At 32.4% G+C, this 23,029-nt stretch overlaps 1 protein-coding gene across 12 annotated transcripts in view; it reads left to right on the top strand.

Moving 5' to 3' along the window:
- LOC111419987 (pH-sensitive chloride channel 1) overlaps positions 1–23,029 on the top strand; it is a 115,103-nt gene that overhangs the window by 58,603 nt on the left and 33,471 nt on the right. For 7 of the 12 annotated variants that reach the window (XM_071194835.1, XM_071194837.1, XM_071194836.1 and 4 more), the window contains exons 3-5: positions 13,760–13,858; positions 13,911–13,999; positions 14,123–14,197. In XM_071194835.1, coding sequence (XP_071050936.1) covers positions 13,770–13,858; positions 13,911–13,999; positions 14,123–14,197 — 253 coding nt within the window. In that variant the 5' untranslated portion in view covers positions 13,760–13,769. The remainder of the gene's footprint in view (positions 1–13,759; positions 13,859–13,910; positions 14,000–14,122; positions 14,198–23,029) is intronic. The other 5 variants (XM_071194843.1, XM_071194842.1, XM_071194838.1 and 2 more) reach the window with 1 other exon arrangement.

Here is a 23,029-nt window from a genome sequence, read left to right as displayed (position 1 = left end):
ATCGTCTTTTGTTTTCGCCCTATCGGCAAAAACTGAAAATTTTGCAAAAACGACAATCGCGAATATTTCACTTATTATCAAAGATGGTGTATTATAAATAAAACATTGTATGGGCAACTTTTTACGAAGAATTCAGTGGCGTAGGTAGAATTTTTTTCCCATCTTTTATTTTCGAGATTTTAGACGTAACTTTATTTTTTTAAATGGAAACCATAGTTGGCTATGACTTAAAATAATTTGTTATTTTCTTCTGATAACAAATATATATAGTTTGTGGGGTATATTTCTTATAGTTATTGAATAATTAACAAAAATTCATTTTGTTCCATCTAAATCTAATGTATGTATTTAAAAGTTAATGTTGCTATGGTGATAACCATACATACTATGATGGAATATAATGTATCAATTTTGTTTGTTCTTTCTAAAACTATTGTATGTATTTAAAACATAATGTTGTTATGGTGATAACCATACCATGAGGGAAAGCATTGTTTCCAATAATTATTGCCAATGTTTCTAGCAAGGACAGTAGAATCTAACAGGACTGCTACATCCATTGTATTTTTGTAGTCGACTACGGGTTGGTTGCCCGCACTCTACGTCACACTATTTGCCACGCCTGATAACTGTCTATGTTTTTAGAGGTTATATGATAGACATTAATACGTCTAAAAACATAAAACTTCAAAACTAATATGAGTACGTCTAGGATATAACTTCTAAAAACACACAGCAAACGCATAGATCATAACAACAGCTAGCCGTGGAAAATGGTGTGACGTAGTTTGCGGGTAGGCTGTCACAACAATGGATGTAGCAGTCCTGTTAGATTCTACTGTCCTTGAGTTTGTAGTAGTATTTAAAAATTCACTAACAACTCTGGCATTATGTGCTGGTGCTCCGTCATATTGAAAATATATCATTTGAGACATATTTAGTGGCAAATTGTCGTCCAAAGGCTCAATGTGCTGCCTTAATATATTGAGGTATTTCCCTGAGTTTAAGTTTTTATGGTAGATACTATATGCCAAAATTCTATTATCTAAAAGGGCACACCATACATTGAACCCCAATCTTCTTTGAACACTCAGAGACTTCATCGGTCCAGATTACATTTTGAACAAACAGCAGATTATTTAATTTTTTTAAATATCATCTACAAAATTCTAATCTTCGATTGACATCTCCGGCACGTAAATAATGAGTTAGCCCCGCTTTGTATGGTTTATACTTATTTTTCTTTCATATTCGGGAGCAGCGTCTTTTGGGTCAGACGTCTTGTTGCAATTTCTCTTGCAGGTCATTTTGGTATGTTTTTGTATGTGGTTTGGGGAAGGACCAAATATCTATTAAATTTTCTGCTAACCTGCTGAAGGTTCGTACGTGCGGTTGTCTTCTTTCTGGATATCTTGCGAAATAAAATTCCGCGGCTAACGTCGCATTCTTATCTGATAACATATAGCATTCCATCATGTTACATTTTTCATAATTTTCGAAATTCGTTGTAAAGTTTTATTCAGTTTTGTTATACTTTGACACTTAACACGCTGGTGCATAATGCCAGAGTTGATATCGAATTTTTAAATACAAACTTTGGCAATTATTTAATACATTATGTTCCATCATAGTATGTATGGTTATCACCATAGCAACATTAACTTTTAAATACATACATTAGTTTTAGACAGAACAAAATGAATTTTTGTTAATTATTCAATAACCATAAGAAATATACCCTACAAACTATATATATTTGTTATCAGAAGAAAATAACAAATTATTTTAAGTCATAGCCAACTATGGTTTCCATTTAAAAAAATAAAGTTACGTCTAAAATCTCGAAAATAAAAGATGGAAAAGAAATTCTACCTACGCCACTGAATTCTTCGTAAAAAGTAGCCCATATAATGTTTTACTTATAATACTCCATCTTTGATAATAAGTGAGATATTTGCGAATGTCGTTTTTACAAAATTTTCAGTTTTTGCCGATAGGGCGAAAACAAAAGACGATAGCTGTTCGGAGTTTTCGGTATTAGCATTTTCTCGAAAAACGAGATCATGACATGTAAGCTACTTTTTTTCTATCTCTTTTAGTTTCGGAGATAGCCTATGCGGACATCGAAATTGGGACACCCTGTACAGAGAAAATTCATCGAACAGTCGAGCGTTAAACAAAAATAAATTTAATTTATAAAGAATCTCTAAATTTTCTTAACAATAATAAATTAACTCAAAATAATCAATATAATAGTATATTAAAAAACAAGTTTCGTAAGACACGCTTGAAATGCACGAATTCAAGTTGAAAAACGAGTGGCGAAGCCACGAGTTTTTTAATGAATGAGTGCTTTAAGTCTTATGAAACGTGTTTTTTATGCTATTTTTTGTAATTCGCGTTTTTATACTTTTTTTTAACAAAAATAAAGTAAATTTTGGCAATGTAGGGAAATAGGTATGTAGCAGTTGGTAACACCGGAACACTTGAAAATAGAAACATTGAATTGACAATTAGAAACTGTCAAAACACAAAATATACACCTGAAAAAAATGTTTGATGTACACCTCCCAAAATAAGAGAAATTGCTCAGAGTCAATGTCCTCATCATTGTGGACCTTGTATTCGATGCTAAGAACGTGTTTAAACATCCATAGACAAAAATTGTCACATTGACAACTAGAAACATTAATGACCCAATGTCACCAACTTGAACTGGTTCCATAAAATGTTACTAAAATCTCATTACAGCATCGGATGCTGTAAGGAGTCTCATTACAGCACCCGTTTGAATACTGTTATAGCTTCCATTACCGTAACGAATTACAAAAAAGCAATTAAAATAATAATAATAATAATAATACTTTATTGAGCCAAATAAACAACAAAATAAGAATAAATCAAGAAATATACAATTCACAATTCAAGCTCAATGGGTGCAAGAGCAGAAAAGGCAAAAGTGCCACTTGCACCCTATAAGGTCGGCAAATATCGAAAGACCGCAGTAATAACCGTTATAAAAATAACTAAAGTAAATAATATATAAAAAAACAATTAAACAAAATAAAGTAAAGAGAATCATTCCAATTAAACAGAACAAAAATAAAATTGCGCATTACAAAAATATATCAAACACCCTCTCGCGTAAAACAATGAGTTTAAATGCACGAGCCGAGCCGGCACACCTCGCACAACCAGGAATCAAATTCCAAAAACGAGCAACCTGGTACGAAAATGAACACTTGAATTTTGAAGACCTATGCGCAGGAATGTTTAAACAAAATCTGTGCCGGAGATTTAAGTTATGAACATCCGTACTGAACGTAATTTTACGACTCAGATAAGGCGGCTTGCCGGATATAATAAGACCGTAGATGAAAGACAAGTAGTGAACCACAACCCTCTGTCTCATATTCAGCCAGTCACTAGATAACAAAACTTGCGATACATGATCATCTCTTCGAAGATTATACATAAAACGAAGACACGAATTCTGCACAACCTGAACCCTCCTTAAACTCTCCTTGGATAAACATGAACCAAATACAACATCACAATAATTAAAGTGAGACAATACAAGAGAATCACAAAGGAGTCGTTTCAAACCCTGCGATAAAAACATCTTACTACAGTAGAGCCTTCTTAGGGAACCATAAGCACGCCTACATAATAAATTAATATGCTCACCAAACGCAAGTTGATCATCAATAATAAGACCTAAACTCTTAACCGAATTGGTCAGTCCTAACTGCACTCCAAGCATCCTAGTATTAATATCATCCTTATTAACAAATAAACTACCCTTTTTAGTAAATAAAATACATTGAGTCTTGTCAGGGTTGATCAAAAGAGCATGTCTCTTAATTTCCAAACATAAGTGATTTAAATCCTCCGTTACTTTATCACAAGCTTCCGATCGCTCACCAGGCAGGAAATCTAGATACAGTTGAGAATCATCAGCATAAAGATGATAAGAACAATACTTTAACTTTGAGAATAAATTGCTGGTATAAATTGTAAATAAGATAGGACCAAGGATAGATCCTTGCGGAACACCAGCAACCAATTCAATAGAATCAGAACATTGTGACCCCACCTTAACCGCCTGCGTTCTATCAAACAGATAACTCTTAAACAAAGAAACAGCACACTCAGACAAACCAACAAATTTAAGAATAGCTAACAAAAGGTCGTGATTCAAGATATCAAATGCCTTACTAAAGTCAAGCAACACAAGCACAGTAGATCTATCAGCATCAAGAGCTCTATATATATCATCAGTCAAATCAAGAAGCGCTGTGGCACAGCTATACTGACTCCTAAAACCAGATTGTTTATCTGGTAGTATATTATAAGTATCTAAAAAGGATCTTAGTTGCCCCGCCATAATTTTCTCCAATATTTTAGACAAAACCGGAAGGATAGTAATAGGCCTCAAATCTTTAAGCTCTTTAACTGGTTTCGTTTTAGGAACAGGAGTCACCAGACCACATTTCCATGCCTTAGGATAAACCGACATTATCAGACAAAAGTTGAAAATATGACAGAGAACATTCAAAATACGAGGACAAAACAACCTAACCATATCTAGAGAAATATCATCCGAGCCAACACTAGTAGACTTCAACAAAAGCAAATACCGCTCAATAGAATCCACAGACACTTTCTTGAAGGTAAAAGGAGTACAGTCAGGACTTAATTGGCTGGTATGATAGAAAGTTAATAACTCCGAGTCAGGCTTAATAACAACATCAGCAACAGATTTAGAAAAAAAGAAGTTGACACTATCAGGGTCAGCTAGATGGGGAGGTAAATCAGTGATATTCGACCTAACAAGATTAAATTTTCTCAAAGTCCTCCACATCAAGCTAGGACCTTCCATCACATAACTCCGTTCAATAAAAGCTCTTTTCTCACGACGAATAGCACCCGTAACAAAATTTCGTAACTGCTTATAATACTGAAAATGTGCAGGATTTCTCGTTCTCCTATAACGCCTTAGAGCAGACTCTCGAAGAGCTATCATCCTCTTTACATTGGCAGTAATCCACGGCAAAGAGTTCCTCTTTCGAGTCCTAATAACGAGGGGTGCATGGACATCAAACAAAGAAATCATAATTTCATTAAAATAATTAACCTTGTCATCAATAGAAGAAAGGTCATATACCGCCTCCCAATTCATAATATAATCGCATATCATTGGAAAAATTTGAGGTGTTATTAGGATTGGAACCTTGTAAGTTACGTGAATTATTATGGTTAAATCTATCTAAGGCAAACAAATAAGCATAAATGTTGTTAACGTTCTGAGTATCTGTTTTAAAATTTACAGCATTCTGTGTATAATTGATGTGTACCATCTCCAAGAACAGCCTACCATGATAATTGCTTTCTGAATCCAAGATTTTTACATTCTCAAAATCAAACTCATGTCCGCACTCCAAAACGTGTTGGGATAAAGCATTACTGGACTTTTTCAGTCTACAGTCACTTGCATGTTTTGAGATTCTACATTTCAGCTACTGACTGGTCTGACCAACATACTTACCATCACAATCCTTGCATGAAACACAGTAAATCAAGTTGGATCATCAGTCTTATCCTTAAGTTTAGTAAAATGGTTTCCTAATTTGTTATCATAACAAGTAATGATCTTTATGTTATCAATACATTTCAACGTTTTCTTTAACTGGTCGCTTAACCTTCCTATGTATGGAAGCTTTCTGTAAGTGAAGCGTTCTGTATTAATTAAATCTGGATTAGTTAAACTGATCTGGTTGATATTATTATGTGAATATGTTGAAAACAAAAGTCTGTTGACCAATTTTAGAGGATAACCATTATTCACAAAATTTGTTCTAAGGAAGTTAAGATTTTCTTGTAAAAACTGATCATCACAAATATTCGAAACTCTATGCTTCATGCTGAGAATGGTGGAAATTTTATGTTTTAAACTGTGACTAGAAAAATAATTCAAATAGCGTCCCGAATATGTTGGCTTGACGTACCAGTGAAATTGAATGACGTTATTTTCATTTCTTATCATTTTTGTATCAAGGAAAGAAATGCAGTTGTCTTTTTCGATCTCAATTGTAAACTGAATACTCGGATGAAAACCGTTAAATAAATTCAACATTGAATCTATATCATCTTTATGTATTCCAATGATCAAATCATCAACATGCTTTTTGATAAAACTGATGCGAAAACCCGAGTTGTTATTAAATCCGCGAAATCCATCACAAACTTTAAACTATTTTATTTATTAACTTTTTGTCACAACACTATCACTCTAGCTTTTTTGTTCGTAACCGCCATAATCGTTCACAGTTACCAACCGCTTAACATAGAAAATCACTATACAGGTGGTCCGTTACTAATGGGACACAGAGCAACAGTGAATTCCTTACATTAAATTATTACGATTTAACCCAATTTATGTTAGTCCAATTGTTAATAACAACGAAGATACAGATGGTTAAAGTTAATACTTTATTTTCGTTTTTCTTAAATAATTTCGTTGTCTCTTACATTATGAACATGAAAATTGGTACATTATCATTTTTTAATACAATAAATAATAATTTGGTGTTAGTTTTGATTTATCTTTCAGATGGCGCTGTCTACCTTAAAAAACCACCCTTAAAGTAGTCATATCTTTTTCATCGTTAAAATTTTTACAACTCACATAACATAAAACAGTTTCTCAGACATTTTTACATAAATTTGGTATACCTATCAATATTCTCTAAAGTTCTCCGTTCCCGAAATAATCACTGTTTAAGGGCACTTTGCAAAATTTAATATCTCAGTAACATCAGTTGGCGTTGACAAAGTTTTTATTTAGTCAAACACTAGACAATCAGTTTGACATTCAGTTTGATTTTACGCTCAGTATTATTGTAATCAATGTATTTGTTACTTTGAAATAATGCCCCGGCATAATTTTTTTTCTAACACGGAAATGCGTGATATGGTGTGCATATACGCTCAAGAAAAGTTTAATGGAAGGGAAGCGTGCAGAAGATATTTATTAAAATACCCCATCAGAAGACAACCAAATCACAAGTTATTTAAAAATTTGTATGACCGCTTAGGTGAGACTGGTTCATTTCGTCCTAAACGAAATACAGGTCGTCCAAAAAAGATTTCCGGTGATGAAGAAGATGAAGTTTTAGTACGAGTTAGTAACAACCCAAAAGTTAGCTCTAGACGTTTGTCAGCTGCAACCGGGTTAAGCAAGTCGTCAATTCTACGAATATTAAAAAAAGAAAGACTGTATCCATACCATTTTGTACCTGTACACGCCTTACTGCCTACTGATTTAAGAGTTCGGTTAGAATTTGCTAATTTTATCAAAAATCGGCAAAATTCTGACCCATCGTTTATTGCCAACATTTTATTTACTGACGAGGCGACATTCACTCGTAGTGGGGTTTTTAATTTTAAAAATTATCATGTTTGGGAAACTGAAAACCCACACATGACACGGCAACGGCATTTTCAACATGAATTTAAAATAAATGTTTGGTGTGGAATAATTGGAAATTATGTGTTGGGTCCACAATTATTTACAGTTTTTGCAAAACCAAGTAGACGATATGTTGGCTGAGTTACCATTAAATATTTGGACTGTCATGTGGTTTATGCAAGATGGAGCACCACCCCATTTTTCCAGGCAAGTGCGAGATTATCTCGATATGAATTTTCCACGAAGATGGATTGGCCGAGGTAGTAGGTATTACACTTGGCCACCACGAAGTCCCGATTGTAATCCTATGGATTTTTGCGTATGGGGATTTGTAAAATCCCTTGTTTACAAAGACAATCCTGAAACTCGTGAGGAACTGTGGCAAAAAATTGTAAAGGCAGTGGATATCATTAGGAATGAACAAATATTATTTAACATAAGAAGATCATTTTCTAAACGGATTGGAAAATGCATTGAAGCTAACGGTGGTCACTTTGAACACTTACTCTAATGCAGTTCATTTTAATTGTTATTATTGTTTCCTCTTTTTGTTCGATGTTATTATTATTAAAATGTTTAAATAAATTATAGTCGTTATTAAAATCGATTTTTAATATAGTAATTATGTTAATATTTTTGTAACATCAACTTATGTTTGTGGATAGTTAAATTATATATGAAAGATAGATCAGCACTATACTAATTTATCATTTATCATCTTAAAAAGTAAATATATAAAAATTTTAATGTTCATAATTTAAGAAAAAGCGAAATTATTAAAAAAACAACGAAATTAAAGTATTAACTTTAACCAACTCTATCTTCGTTATTATTAACAATTGGACTAAGATAAATTGAATTAAATCGTAATAATTTTACGATTTAACCCAATTTATCTTAGTCCAATTGTAAATAAAGACTTTTTCACCGCCAACTAATGTTTATTGAACATAGTGAAATTTTGCAATGTGCGCTTAAACAGTGATTATCTCGGGAACGGAGAACTTTAGAGAATATTGATAGGTATACCAAATTTATGTAAAAATGTCTGAGAAACTGTTTTATGTTATGTGAGTTGTAAAAATTTTAACGATGAAAAAGATATGACTGCTTTAAGGGTGGTTTTTTAAGGTAGACAGCGCCATCTGAAAAAGAAATCAAAACTAATACCAATTTATTATTTATCGTCTAAAAAAATACTAATGTACCAATTTTCATGTTCATAATGTAAGAGACAACGAAATTATTAAAGAAAAACGAAAATAAAGTATTAACTTTAACCATCTGTATCTTCGTTATTATTAACAATTGGACTAAGATAAATTGGGTTAAATCGTAATAATTATATGTAAGGAATTCACTGTTGCTCTGTGTCCCATTAGTAACGGACCATCCTGTATATTATAACATAATATATCTTTTAACAAATTCAATACTTTTCTGTCTGTTTTGTTCAGAAATCAAAGGTTTCCTTCGTGGAACTCGTCCATTATAAATCCATTAAATCTTAACACTCTACGTACAATTTCTGGATGCACGACTTTACGGGTAGCTTGTTGAATTTCTACTGCCAGTTGAGGAGCACTTGTTCTGGGATTTTCTTTCACCTGTTTTAAAATTGTCCGGGTATCACGTTGATTTCCACTTCCATGATACACTTCCATTTAAATTAAAATTTTTTATAATTGTTTGGATTGTTGCTCGACTTTTGCCAACAGTTTTAGCTATTTCACCATATATATTCTCTCATTTCTTAACTTTACTATTATTTTAAATAATATAATATTCACAACTAAGTTAACTACCGTCTTTTTCCGAAAATAAGCCCTATCGTGATTTTCGGAACTTTTTGTAAAATAAGACATCCTCCGAAAATAAGCCCTAGTTAAAATAATGTGACAAAAAGAATTCGTTAAGAAATGCTGTTGATTTATTAAGTATAAGTAATAATATGTTTAGCTTTCCTTTCGTTCTTTTCTCTTTCTTTAAGAAACCAATTATTACCAATTGTACAATTTTTCTTCTAAAACACACGATATATTGAATGTGCTTTAAAGTATAAAATAAGGGATTTCCCCGAGCGGTATATAAGTAAAAACCCTGACAGAGAGGCACAATGCACTTGTACGCACCATCGAAGGTCCACGCTGTTCACACTACGGAACAGAAGGTATACGGCGTTCAACGTAAATAATTTCAGTCTTGTAAGTCTGATTATTTCCTCATACGTGATTTTATTTAAAAATAAAGTGAATAATTTTTAACCCCAGTTAAAATGAGTCGAGTACAAAAAGGGAATCATGGAAGACTCCAGGGGTGTAAATCTTGTAGCATTCTGTAAAGAGAAGATGCTGGATCTCCGTATGGTTCGTAAATGGCGTGCAGACTACGATTACCTGTGTCAACTGGTGGACCAAGGAAATGAGAAAAAACGCAGAGTTGGATCAGGTCGGCAGTTGTTATTTTCTGAGTTGGAAGATTGCATCTGGGAATGGATTGCAGGCAGGAGAGCAATGGCTTTGGTTGTGCGCAGGGCTGATATTAAAAAATTTGCCCTTGAAATAGCAATTGAATTTGATATATCCACAGAAGCATTTAAAGCATCGTCACACTGGTTGGACAACTTCCTTAAACGATATGAACTGTCTCTAAGGAGATCAACAACATTGTTTAAGCTGGAAGACAATGAAGTTGATGGCATCGATTTTTCGAAATACCAACTCTCCAACATGATTGCTATGGATGAGATCGCGGTATTCCTAGGCCAAGGAGCTCAAACGACAGTTCACCACAAGGTTTCTTCGTAATATCTAATAATAATCTTTTATTGTGCTAATAAGAAAGTTACACTCTTTACACTCGTCAATCTGTAGTACAATAAAATATCAATTAATTAATTAAAATATAATAAAACGACCCTACAAACCACAAAATTACAGTACACAAAAAAAGAGAAAATGAATCTCAAGCACTAAATAGGTCTACGGAGGTCTCAAGGAATTCCCGTATAGAATAGAATCCCTTCTTTAGCAAGAATATTTTTAACTTCCCAAGCAACTCGTCCGCTGGAAGAGCTCTCACACTATGTGGCAGGTGATTATACAATTTTTGTCCCATGTATATAGGACCTGATTGTGTCTTGCATAACCGCGCAAAGTCTGGGTAGAGGTCTTCTCTCCCACGCGTTTCATACGAGTGAATATCACCGTGCATCCTTAAGGAGTTCATGCTCTCCAAGATGTATCCCACGCAGCGAAGGGTGTACAGAGATGGAATGGTGAGTATAGACTCCGCAATAAAAGCATTTCTGCAATCATCACGATAACCTAAACCCGTTACTATTCTTACCGCCCTGCGCTGCAGTCCAAACATGTGAGCAGCTTCAGGGGCTGCTCCCCATGCTAGTATAGAGTAAGACAGTATGGAATGAACAAATGCAAAATAAGCACTTTTTACTACTTTTGGCGTAACAGTTACTGCAAGCCGCCTTAGGAGAAATATATTACGGTTAACTTTTTTGCCCATCTCCACACTATGTTCGTTAAAACGCAACGCAGGAGCGGCGATGTAGAGGCCCAAAAACTTGGTTACATCGGGACAAGGAGCGTCAATCTGCCTCAATGTGAACGGAAGTGTGACAGTTTTATTTTCATTAAGACAAAGCTCGTTCGCAAGGCACCAGTCCCGCGCCCTCGACAGACCCAACTCAGCCCCACTAGCAGTATCATCCCGATTTCTATATCTTATTAAGACTGTAGCATCATCAGCATATAGGATGCAATCACAGTTATCAAGACCTGCTTTTATGTAATAAGCAAAATCATTGAAGCACAACAGAAATAAGAGAGGGCCCAAGATTGATCCTTGTGGTACCCTTCTCACTATTGGCAAGGAGTCAGATGTAGAGTTATTAACCCTTGTCACCTGCGTCCTCCCGTTTAGATATGAGTGAATGAGACTGATAGAAATATCATCAAAGTGATATACATATTTATTAATTTATGTATTAGAATAGTATGCGATACACAGTCAAAGGCACGAGACAGGTCCAAGAACAAAGAAATACAATACTCGCCATTCTCGAAAGTATCCATGCAAATATTCGTTAACTTTATTATTGCATCCTCCGCACATTTACCCCCCTGAAATCCAAATTGATTATCATACAATATATTATATTTTTTTACGTGAGACATTATTCGATTATAGATCGCTCGCTCATACACTTTGGAGAACACGGGAAGGATGCTAATCGGTCTATAATTAGTGACCTCGCTCTTGCTACCACTTTTAAACACCGGCACAACAGAGGCTTTCTTCAGGCTGTCAGGGAATATTCCCTTCTTAAATGCAGTATTAATTAATTTACATAAAGGAAGAACATATAGCTTATGTTATTTTCTATGAAGTTAACTGACAGGCCGAAGATATCTCTAGATGGACTATTTTTTAGGCCGCGAAAAATTTCGCGAACCTCATTGTGTGTTACTGCCTGCAAGCTAAACATATTAAAATTACTCAGAATAGTGCAAACATTTCGTTCCCCAGTTAAGTTTCGAACAATAGTTACAGGCATGTAACTATTACTCACCGCGCTAAAGATATGAAAACTTTCTTGCTGAGAGGAAGATTGATCAAATAATGATTCCGGCAGGAATGACTGGTTACCTCCAGACACTTGACATTGCAATAAACAAGCCATTCAAGGATCATTTGCGGATAGAAATCAATGAATATATTGAAAACAGAATGGTGGGAAATCATCGAGGTAATTTTGTAAAACCAGGCTTACAACAAGTTGTGAATTGGGTAAAAAATTCATGGGACAAAATAACTGATAATGATGTTTCCAATGCACTACGAACAGGCTACTTAGAAGTATTCATTCAACAGGAAATGGATTTGGAAGAAAATCAGAATATAATTCAGAATTTTATTTATGACGATGTTCCAGAAGAAGATGACATGACTGTAATTGAATAAATTTAAATTTCTGTATTCTGTGTAAAATAAATATTAAATAAAAATATATAAATATACTTTTATTTTTCCCTCCCCCAAAAATAAGCCCTAGCGCGTATTTTGGACCAAAAAAGAAAGTAAGACTCTCATTTTCGGAAAAAGGCGGTAGAAACTATAACATAAACTTTTTAAACATAAAATAACACAAATATTAATTAGAAATGTCTGTGTAAGCTCTTTTGTATCAAATGCGTAACTGTATGTTGCTTTTGTGAGGTTTATCTGTCAGTATTCCATTTCTTGCTTTGTCTATGGGGCACTTGATTTAATTTTATTTTATGTGGTATGCTCGTCAATAAACACAAGAACTTTTAGATGTAATACAAAGATGAATTTAATGGTATTTATTACGGTATCGCTATTTTAGGTGGTGTATGTAGACTTTTGTGACTAACTGTATAATCACTCTTTCATTACTTGAAGCTTTCTTCTCCTTTATGATTGTTTTTTAGAGCTTGAATCAATTAAAATTTGGCTTGGGTGCCAAATTTGTGACTTAATTTCGTGTTTTTCTGAAAATTACGATCTTATCTTGAATGAAAAGCGTTGGTGCTTTATTAATAGAACCTTTTATTCCAATTCAAAGAAAATTAATTACATTTAGTAAATTATATCATGTAGACGTTCCAATTAATTGCAAAAATTAAAATAAAATAAGTTTGTAAGAGAGATATCAGTATTTTGTATCTAAATATTTAAAAGCGAAAGAATTCGTTTTCATGCATTCAACAAAACATAACTTTGATAAGCTTTCGATATCGCTCTTTCCTTTGTGTGTTGGTGCAAGTATTGATTTGGCATTTAAGAATGAACTTAACGAATTGTGTTTTAACCCAAAAAGGAAAAATTCTTTTCTCATTCTTGATTATATTTTCTCCACTACATCTAAATTCAAATTATATTAGTTTTTTTTTATTTATTTAAATTAAATTCGTTTTGTTAAAAATAATTTTAATTAAATTTATTTCGATTTAATTAAAATTAATGAATTGAAAATGACCTATTCGCCGTATAAACGGGGAAATAGAGAATAAAGAAGGGTACATTCTTTGTGTGACATCGTCCGGCGTTCGCACGTGCGATTGTACGTGGAAATACGGATCAATAGCTGGCCAGCTAGCCTAGAAATGGTTGGTGTTGGTGCTGCAGCACCTCACTTCTCGGAAACAAAACTTAAATCGGCCAAAACGATTATATTAGCTCTCATGAATGATGTGTTTTTGTAAAGGAAACTTTTTGTATTGATTTTTATTTCTTTTTTTTTAGATGTCTTAATATGGGTCAAAATTGGGTTCTAGTTGGATTTGGGACTGCACTTCTATTTATAATTACCTTCCATAATACCGTTGATTCCAGTTCGGAAATGTAATTTAAATCGTTTTTTGTTGATTAAAAAAAATTTATAGTTTTTTTGTAGATTTGGGGAAGGAAAATCTGATAAAGAAATTTTGGATGATTTACTACAAGTTACACGTTACGACAAAAGACTTCTACCTCCAGTAACAGGTAACCAACTCAATCTAACAACACTTTTTTTAGTTAAGGAACTAACACGATTTTCTTATAGACCCCGATTAATCGAAAATAATTATTTTAAAAATACTTTTCCACATTTTCATTTATTTTCAGACACTTCGAGAATTTGTGAAAATACAGGGGAAACCTGGGTTTTTTCGATAGATGATCCAAACGCAGATGGATGTAGTTAGTTTCCCAAAAAAAATCTTAAAAAAAAGAGCACAGAGAAGTAGTAACCTTTTTATGTTACTAAAAATATTAATTATTCATTCTTTGATCTCCTTAAACTAACAATTACTTAGAAATAACATCTCGTAAACAACTTAGAACCATCATTTTCGATTAAATCCTGGGAAATGTTTATTTATTCCGATTTATAATTGAATTTGCTTATTTTCTTGTTTAAATAAAATGATAAACAATATTTTTAAACTAAGAGGAGTGAATTAAAGCTTAAACTTTCCTCTTTAAGGAAACATAGAACTCGTTGCGTTAATTTAAAGGGGATTTTATCAAAAAAAATTAAAGAATCCTGTAAATTAAAGTTAAAATCCCAATGAACTAAAATAATATTATAAAATGATATATATTTAGTTCAAAAAAATAATTTTACTTAATTTAAATTAAAGTATTTCACGTAAATACCTTTAAAAAACATTAAAATATTTTTTTATCGTTAAATAAACGACCTTGTAGTCTTTTGGCAATGATATTCTCCGGGTTCATCGTAGTAGTAATAATAAAGAAAAGGTGTCGATGAATGAAATTTATTAATTTCTTACAATGTTTAAATCAATGCTATACATATTTCGAGGTATAAGCTCTTCCTCAGGCACGACTATAAGAGAATATTAAGTTAATTAAGTTATATAAGAGATTAATTAATATTTAACGTCAATTAAGGAATAAAAAGAAAGTTAATATATGCACATCACAACGAAACAGCATTTCAGAAAACGAAAATATTCACAAATTATTTTATGAAGACGACACGTGCGTGGGGTTAAAACAGGATTGAGGTAACAAGAAGATGAGGGAATACTTAAGAGGACAAAAACACAGAACAACATCGATTCATCACACAAGAAACTACACCAACTTCTTTCAGAATCAAAGTCCTCAGAATCAAAGACTGGTCGATCGCCAAGAAAATCATGAATCTAAAATATCTATATCCGGGCTTCAGAGCAAAAAAAAAGGAAGGTTACATCTTGGCAAGACATTTATATAAAAAGTCGATTTTGATCAAAAATTAGTGAACACCACTGCTCTAAATCGATTAATCATCAAAATTGTTGATCTTCGAAAATTAACTCAATCATAACTCAAAAACTAAAAGCGATGGAGAAAAACTTTTTGTACATAAAACCTTAGTAATGGGCCATAAAGACTAGATCCATAACAAGATTGAACCCAATTATTATCATTTTTTATTTATAAGCTCTAAATCGATTAAACATCAAAATTGATGATTTTCGAAAATTAACTCAATCATAACTCATAAACTAAAAGCGAAGGGGAAATATTTTTTATACATAAAACCTTAGTATTGGACCATAAAGACTAGATACATAAAAAGATTGAACCCAATTATTACCATTTTTTATTTATAAGCTCTAAACCGATTAAACATCAAAAGTGATGATTTTCGAAAATTAACTCAATCATAACTCAAAAACTAAAAGCGATAGGGAAATACTTTTTATATAAAAAACCTTAGTAATAGGCGATAAAGACTAGATCCATGACAAAATTGAACCCAATTATTACCAATTTTATTTATAAGCTCTAAATCGATTAAACATCAAAATTGTTGATTTTCGAAAATTAACTCAATTATAACTCAAAAACTAAAAGCGATGGAGAAAAACTTTTTATACATAAAACCTTAGTAATGGGCCATAAAGACTAGATCCATAACAAGATTGAACCCAATTATTACCATTTTTTATTTATAAGCTCTAAATCGATCAAACATCAAAATTGTTGATTTTCGAAAATTAACTCAATCATAACTCATAAACCAAAACGATTGGGAAATATTTTTTATGCATAAAACCTTAGTAATAGACCATAAAGACTAGATCCATAAAAAGATTGAACCCAATTATAACCATTTTTTAATTATAAGCTCTAAATCGATGGAACATCAAAATTGTTGATTTTCGAAAATTAACTCAATCATAACTCAAAAACTAAAAGCGATGGGGAAATACTTTTTATACATAAAACCTTAATAATGGGCCATAAAGACTAAATCCATATCAAGATTGAATCCAATTATTACCATTTTTTATTTACAACCTCTAAATCGATTAATCATCAAAATTGTTGATTTTCGAAAATTAACTCAATCATAACTCAAAAACTAAAAGCGATGGGGAAATACTTTTTATACATAAAACCTTAGTATTGGACCATAAAGACTAGATCCATAAAAAGATTGAACCCAATTATTACCATTTTTTATTTATAAGCTCTAAATCGATTAAACATCAAAATTGTTGATTTTCGAAAATTAACTCAATCATAACTCAAAAATTAAAAGCAATGGAGAAAAACTTTTTATACATAACACCTTAGTAATGGGCGATAAAGACTAGATCCATAACAAAATTGAACCCAATTATTACCATTTTTTATTTATAAGCTCTAAATCGATTAAACATCAAAATTGTTAATTTTCGAAAATTAACTCAATCATCACTCATAAACTAAAAGCGATGGGGAAATATTTTTTATACATAAAACCTTAGTATTGGACCATAAAGACTAGATCCATAACAAGATTGAACCCAATTATTCCCATTTTTTAATTATAAGCTTTAAATCGATTAAACATCAAAATTGTTGATTTTCGAAAATTAACTCAATCATAACTCAAAAACTAAAAGCAATGGAGAAAAACTTTTTATAGATAAAACCTTAGTATTGGACCATAAAGACTAGATCCATACCAAGATTGAACCCAATTATTACCATTTTTTATTTATAAGCTCTAAATCGATTAAACATCAAAATTGTTGATTTTCGAAAATTAACTCAATCATAACTCAAAAATTAAAAGCAATGGAGAAAAACTTTTTATACATAAAACCTTAGTAATGGGCGATAAAGACTAGATCCATAACAAGATTGAACTCAATTATTACCATTTTTTATTTACAAGCTCTAAATCGATTAAACATCAAAATTGTTGATTTTCGAAAATTAACTCAATCATAACTCATAAACCAAAACGATTGGGAAATATTTTTTATGCATAAAACCTTAGTAATAGACCATAAAGACTAGATCCATAAAAAGATTGAACCCAAAAATTACCATTTTTTATTTATAAGATCTTAATCGATTAACCATCAAAATTGATGATTTTCGAAAATGGGGTCATACACACTTATTAAATTTAGAGAAAATTTTTACGTCAAACGATATATGCAAGTATATGCATGAACACAAAGTAAAAGAAATATTTTGATCAATTTTATATTTTACGTAATTTGAAGTGAAAAATAGCAAATATTCAAACGAAATAATTTCGCGGCTTTTCTGTGACGTAGGAACCGCACTGCCTAAAACAAGTTAAATTGTCCGTTAGATAGCGCTTGCGGTGTGACAGTGTCAAAACAAAACCATGGATGTAATAGAGTGTCTCTATTACATCCATGAACAAAACATAATAAACATAACCTACAAACACTCTATCTCTTTTCAATACAACCTAAATGACGTTCATCTCTTTCTCGCATTTGAGCGGGTAGCAGGGGACGCAAAGGTGGATACGTACGTCATCAACGCGGGAATTTTAAAAGCGCAAATGGGTATATAAATTTTCAACAATTTTTTTAATAATGATTTTGTTCGAAAATATTCAAAAAAAAAATAACGGTAACTATATTTTTATACAAACTTTCAGAAAATATAATAAAAAAAAAATCGTGTATGACCCCATTAACTCAATCATAACTCATAAAATAAAAGCGATGGGGAAATATTTTTTATACATCAAACCTTAGTAATGGACCATAAAGACTAGATCCATAACAAGGTTGAACCCAATTATTACCATTTTTTATTTATAAGCTCTAAATCGATTAAACATCAAAATTGTTGATTTTCGAAAATTAACTCAATTATAACTCAAAAAATAAAAGCGATGGGGAAACACTTTTTATACATAAAACCTTAGTATTGGACCATAAAGACTAGATCCATAAAAAGATTGAACCCAATTATTATCATTTTTTATTTATAAGCTCTAAACCGATTAACCATCAAAATAGTTGATTTTCGAAAATTAACTCAATCATAACTCATAAAATAAAAGCGATGGGGAAATATTTTTTATACATCAAACCTTAGTAATGGACCATAAAGACTAGATCCATAAAAAAATTGAACCCAATTATTACCATTTTTTATTTATAAGCTCTAAACCGATTAACCATCAAAATTGTTGATTTTCGAAAATTAACTCAATCATAACTCATAAACTAAAACGATGGGGAAATATTTTTTATACATAAAAGCTTAGTAATAGATCATAAAGACTAGATCCATAAAAATATTGAACTCAATAAATCAGTGGTGGCCATAACGTCGATCGCCAAAAAAATGATGAATCTGAAATATCTATATCTGGGCCTCAGAGCAAAAAAAAAAGAAGGTTACTTTAAACTCTTCGGTCGATCTTGGCAAGACATTTATATAAAAAGTCGATCTTGATCAAAAATTAGTGGACACCACTGCTCTATAAGAAATTAAGCTTCCACAATTCCATTCTGAAGTATTTACACCGATCGTTACAAACACAGGTACATTACATAGAGTATGACGAACTCCTTTGCAAATTCTACTGTAGTACCTACTGAGTGGCGTCTTTTTATTGACAGTTGTAAAAGAAGTTTAAAATGCGTGTTACTGCACAATGGAAATAAATTTGCATCAATTCCAATTGCCCATTCAACAAAACTCAAAGAAGAATATGAAAACGTAAAATTAGTTTTAGAAAAAATTAATTACTCGGAGCATCAATGGCCGATCTGTATGGATTTGAAAATGGTTAATTTTTTACTTGGTCAATAAAGTGGATACACGAAATACCCTTGCTTCATTTATATTTCTTACAGGCCAGTATGTTTGGCCTGTAAGAAATTCTTTAACCGTCTGTAAAGCCAATGTAATAAGGGAGCCGTTGGTGAGCAGAGACAAAATCATACTTCCAGCATTACATATTAAGTTAGAAATGATAAAGCAATTTGTATAAGCGTTGGACAAGGAAGGAGCTTGTTTTAATTACATTTGTAGAACATTTCCGAAGCTTAGTATGGAAAAGTTGAAAGGTGGAATATTTGATGGTCCTCAAATACGGCAATTGAAGGGGTTGGTGCAAAAACCAGCTATGTGCACAAAGTACAGTTTTCAGAAAACCAAGAAAAACGTTTGTTTGGCATAGCCTTCCATAGTAATTATTTTTGTCCCTTTGTTTTATAAGTAACTGTAATAAGAATTACTTACTGTAAAAATATCTTCTTTTTGTTGCTTCTGGCTTTGGTTATATATAAAAAAAGAATGCACATGGCCTCTTATTGCCGCCGATTCTGGTACAGATTGATAAAAAGTAACGATTCTTGCTGCATTTTTATGATTCAGATGACGGCCTACGAAAGTAGGATGGAAGGCGCAAATGACAATACGTTACACATAAATGAATCATACCAAGACTTAACTGTAAATTTAGAAACTCCAGAAATGGTGCAAAGTAAAACAATAGAAATGGTGCAGATAGAAAAAGATAAGAAAAGAAAACGGGCAAGAAATGAAGGTAGTACGCACAAAATATCAGAAAAATTAAGAAAATTAATGACGAAGAATACACGACAAAAAAATCAAAACTTGTAAGTGCCAAAATTTTTGAAAATAAGGATTGTTTTTGCTCAATAAAATGTTTAGATCGCGAAAATATAATGAAAGAAAATCTAATTCCTTAATTTGTATACTACAGTTCATCAACGATTTATTTTCTGTCAAGAAATAATAAGTCAGAAGTGTCGGGTAGCAGGAATTTTTTTTAGCCACCTATAAAATTTCTGTAGGGCGGTTAACTCCTGCTCTGAATGCTGAAACACCTGGAACTGATCGTTGTGGAAAAATGCCTGGATCTTCGCGAAAAACAGATGAAATTAAGATAAAAGCTGTACGAGAACATATTTTAAGTTTTCCAGCATATGAGAGCCACTACACCAGAGCTCGTCACACTCCTGGTCGAAAATATTAGAGTCCTGATTTAGATATTCGTAAAATGGATAGCCTGTATGTAGAGAAATGTGAGGAAAATATTTAATACTGAATTTAACTCAAATTTCCATGCTCCTCGAAAAGACACATGGCAAAAATGCGATTTACTGAAGGGAAAATCGGAAAAAATTACATCTTAGAGAAAGTCATGATGTACATTTACAAAATGCCGAACAAGGTAGGAACTGTCTTGCAGAGGACCAGAAAAAACCTAAAGAAAATTCCAGGGAATATTAGGGATTCAAATTTGATTTGCAAAAAGCATTCCGTATCCTAAACTGTCTGTTTCGTTAGTCTATTCTAAAGGAAATATACATATACAACTTGGGTTTCCATAATTTCCATGATGACAGTGTCAAGAGTATACACCCAACTCTTTTTTTACACGGTAGATACGTTCCTTACAAAACCGTGCAAAGAAAATCGTGTAAAAAAAGTTATAATAAAATGTATATTACATATTTATAAAAGAAAAGCTATTTATTAGTTTAAAAAAAATAGTGTACAGTCAAAACTCCAACATAACAACAAAATAAAAATGTAAACTAAAATTAGAAATAAAAATCAATTTCGCAAGCCTTCATCGCTACTTGATAACAAACGTGCACGTTTATTACGGACTTGACCAAAAGCGTATGTCTAGCACAACTGTCGGATTTAATTCAAATGAAGAATTTCGTTCGTTATTAACGGTCTCTGTTGTTTTTTTTTTTGTAGTTGTGAAGTCGGTTATTAGCTGCTGTGTTTTTTGGTTTCTCAATATGCTTATATAATTCTTCATATCCAGCTACACATAACTTAAGACTACGTTTTCAATGCACGCTCCATGTCAGGATCATGAGTAAGAAAATGTTGTTCCATACTTGTAGCAAATTTCAAGCTATCGCGAATTAAATCAGCCGTTAATAGCTGAACTTCATCTTCTACCTTGTCATTATCGATTTCTTTATTTTCACAAATTGTCATAAATTCGATCAAATCATCTTCATCCAAAGGGCTTTCTCGTATCAATTTATCAATATCAGCCGTTTGAATATTATTAAAACCGTTGCCACCAATTGTATTTGATAGAGTTATAATTTCAGAACACACAGCTGATTTTTCTACTACAAAACTTCCACCTTTGACGTGTGCTTTCAATATTTTTTTCCAACAAGAATTTAAGGTTGATTGGCGCAATTATTTAATGGCAACAGAAGTAAGTGTAATGCAATCCATAATCGTTAACTTTCTCCATGCTTTCAAAACAGTCAAATTTGTTTCTTCCACTGAATCTAAAATATATTTAATCGTTTGCTTTATGTAGTACATTTTAAATGTTGCTACAATGCCCTGATCGAGTGGCTGAATCAGCGAGGTAGTATTAGGCGATAAAAATAGCAATTGAATATTTGGATGATCTAACACTGGGTGGCTGGGCGCATTATCAACGAGCAAAAGTATTTTAAATTCCAAACCTTTTTCTTCCATATATTTCTGGACTTCAGGAACAAAGCACTTGTTGAACCAATTTGTAAACAGATCAGCCGTCATCCATGCCTTTTTATTCGCCTTGAAATGGGCTGGAATTTGTTTAATGTTCTTACCTCTTAATGCTCGTGGCATAAGAGATTTGTTGATTAACAAAGGCTTTAACATTTTATCACCAGACGCGTTACTATCACCAGCTGATTTTTCAGATTTTGCTATGTAAGTCCTTTCGGGCATTTTATTCCAAAACAATTCCGTTTCGTCGGCATTAAATATTTGTTCTGGAGTATAACCGCCCTCTTCAACGATTTTTGCTAATTTATCCGGAAAGATTTTTGCAGCATTTTCGTGTGCTGATGCTACTTCCCCCTTTATTTTTACATTGTGAAATGCGTGTCTTTTCATAAAACCTGTCAGCCATCGCTCACTTGCATTAAATGCCAGTTTCTTCGTTGCCTGAAGACTTGTTGATGGTTCCAAATCCTGTTGATTATATATTCTAAGTGCTTTTTCTTTTATGTTTCCCATCAATAGGTATTCTTTTTGACTGTAAATTTTCTATCCAAAACACCATGTGTTTTTCCGTTTTCTCTAAGATAGGATTTCGATTCGTGTTGTAACAAAAAATTCGTGTAAAAAAATGTATTGGTGAACCGTGTTATTTCAAAATCGTATTAAAAAAGACCGTGTTAAAAAAGAGTTGGGTGTATATGGGATGAAACTACAGCTTCAAGAGGTACACATGAAGTAGCATCACGCATTTTAGCGCATATAACTACTCAAAAGCACGTAATAGCTTACAGTGATGCTTGTTCAGGCCGAAATCGTAACATTAACGTAGCATTGACATAGATGAAAGTTTCCCAGTCATCAAATAATATTGAAACGTTAGACCACAAATTTTTGGTATCAGGTAATTCCTTTCTACCGAATGACCGTGATTTTGGGTTGATAGAAATGAAAATAAAAACAGCAAACAACTGAAAATTGTAAACTCGGTCAACTTTCCGCATCCTTAATCACTCCAAAATCTCTGTCACAGGGAAAAAAAAGTCCTTGCAAGGGGTAATACTGCTGCACCTTTTCAGACCTTCCACTTTCAGTTAAGTCCATGCATGCTCCTATTATGCAGTGATTCTTGTTTTGCCCTAGACAATTATCAAAAAACAATCGTAGTTCTTTTACATCAAAAGAACCTTATTAGGGCCTTTTGCAGCTACACCCTCATGGTAAATATAAAAAAAAGGATTT

Source organism: Onthophagus taurus, chromosome 3 (assembly GCF_036711975.1).
Source record: "Onthophagus taurus isolate NC chromosome 3, IU_Otau_3.0, whole genome shotgun sequence".
Classification (NCBI taxonomy): Eukaryota; Metazoa; Arthropoda; class Insecta; order Coleoptera; family Scarabaeidae; genus Onthophagus; species Onthophagus taurus.
The sequence above is the reverse complement of the archived record's forward strand: the minus strand, read 5'-3'. Positions and strand labels throughout refer to the sequence as shown.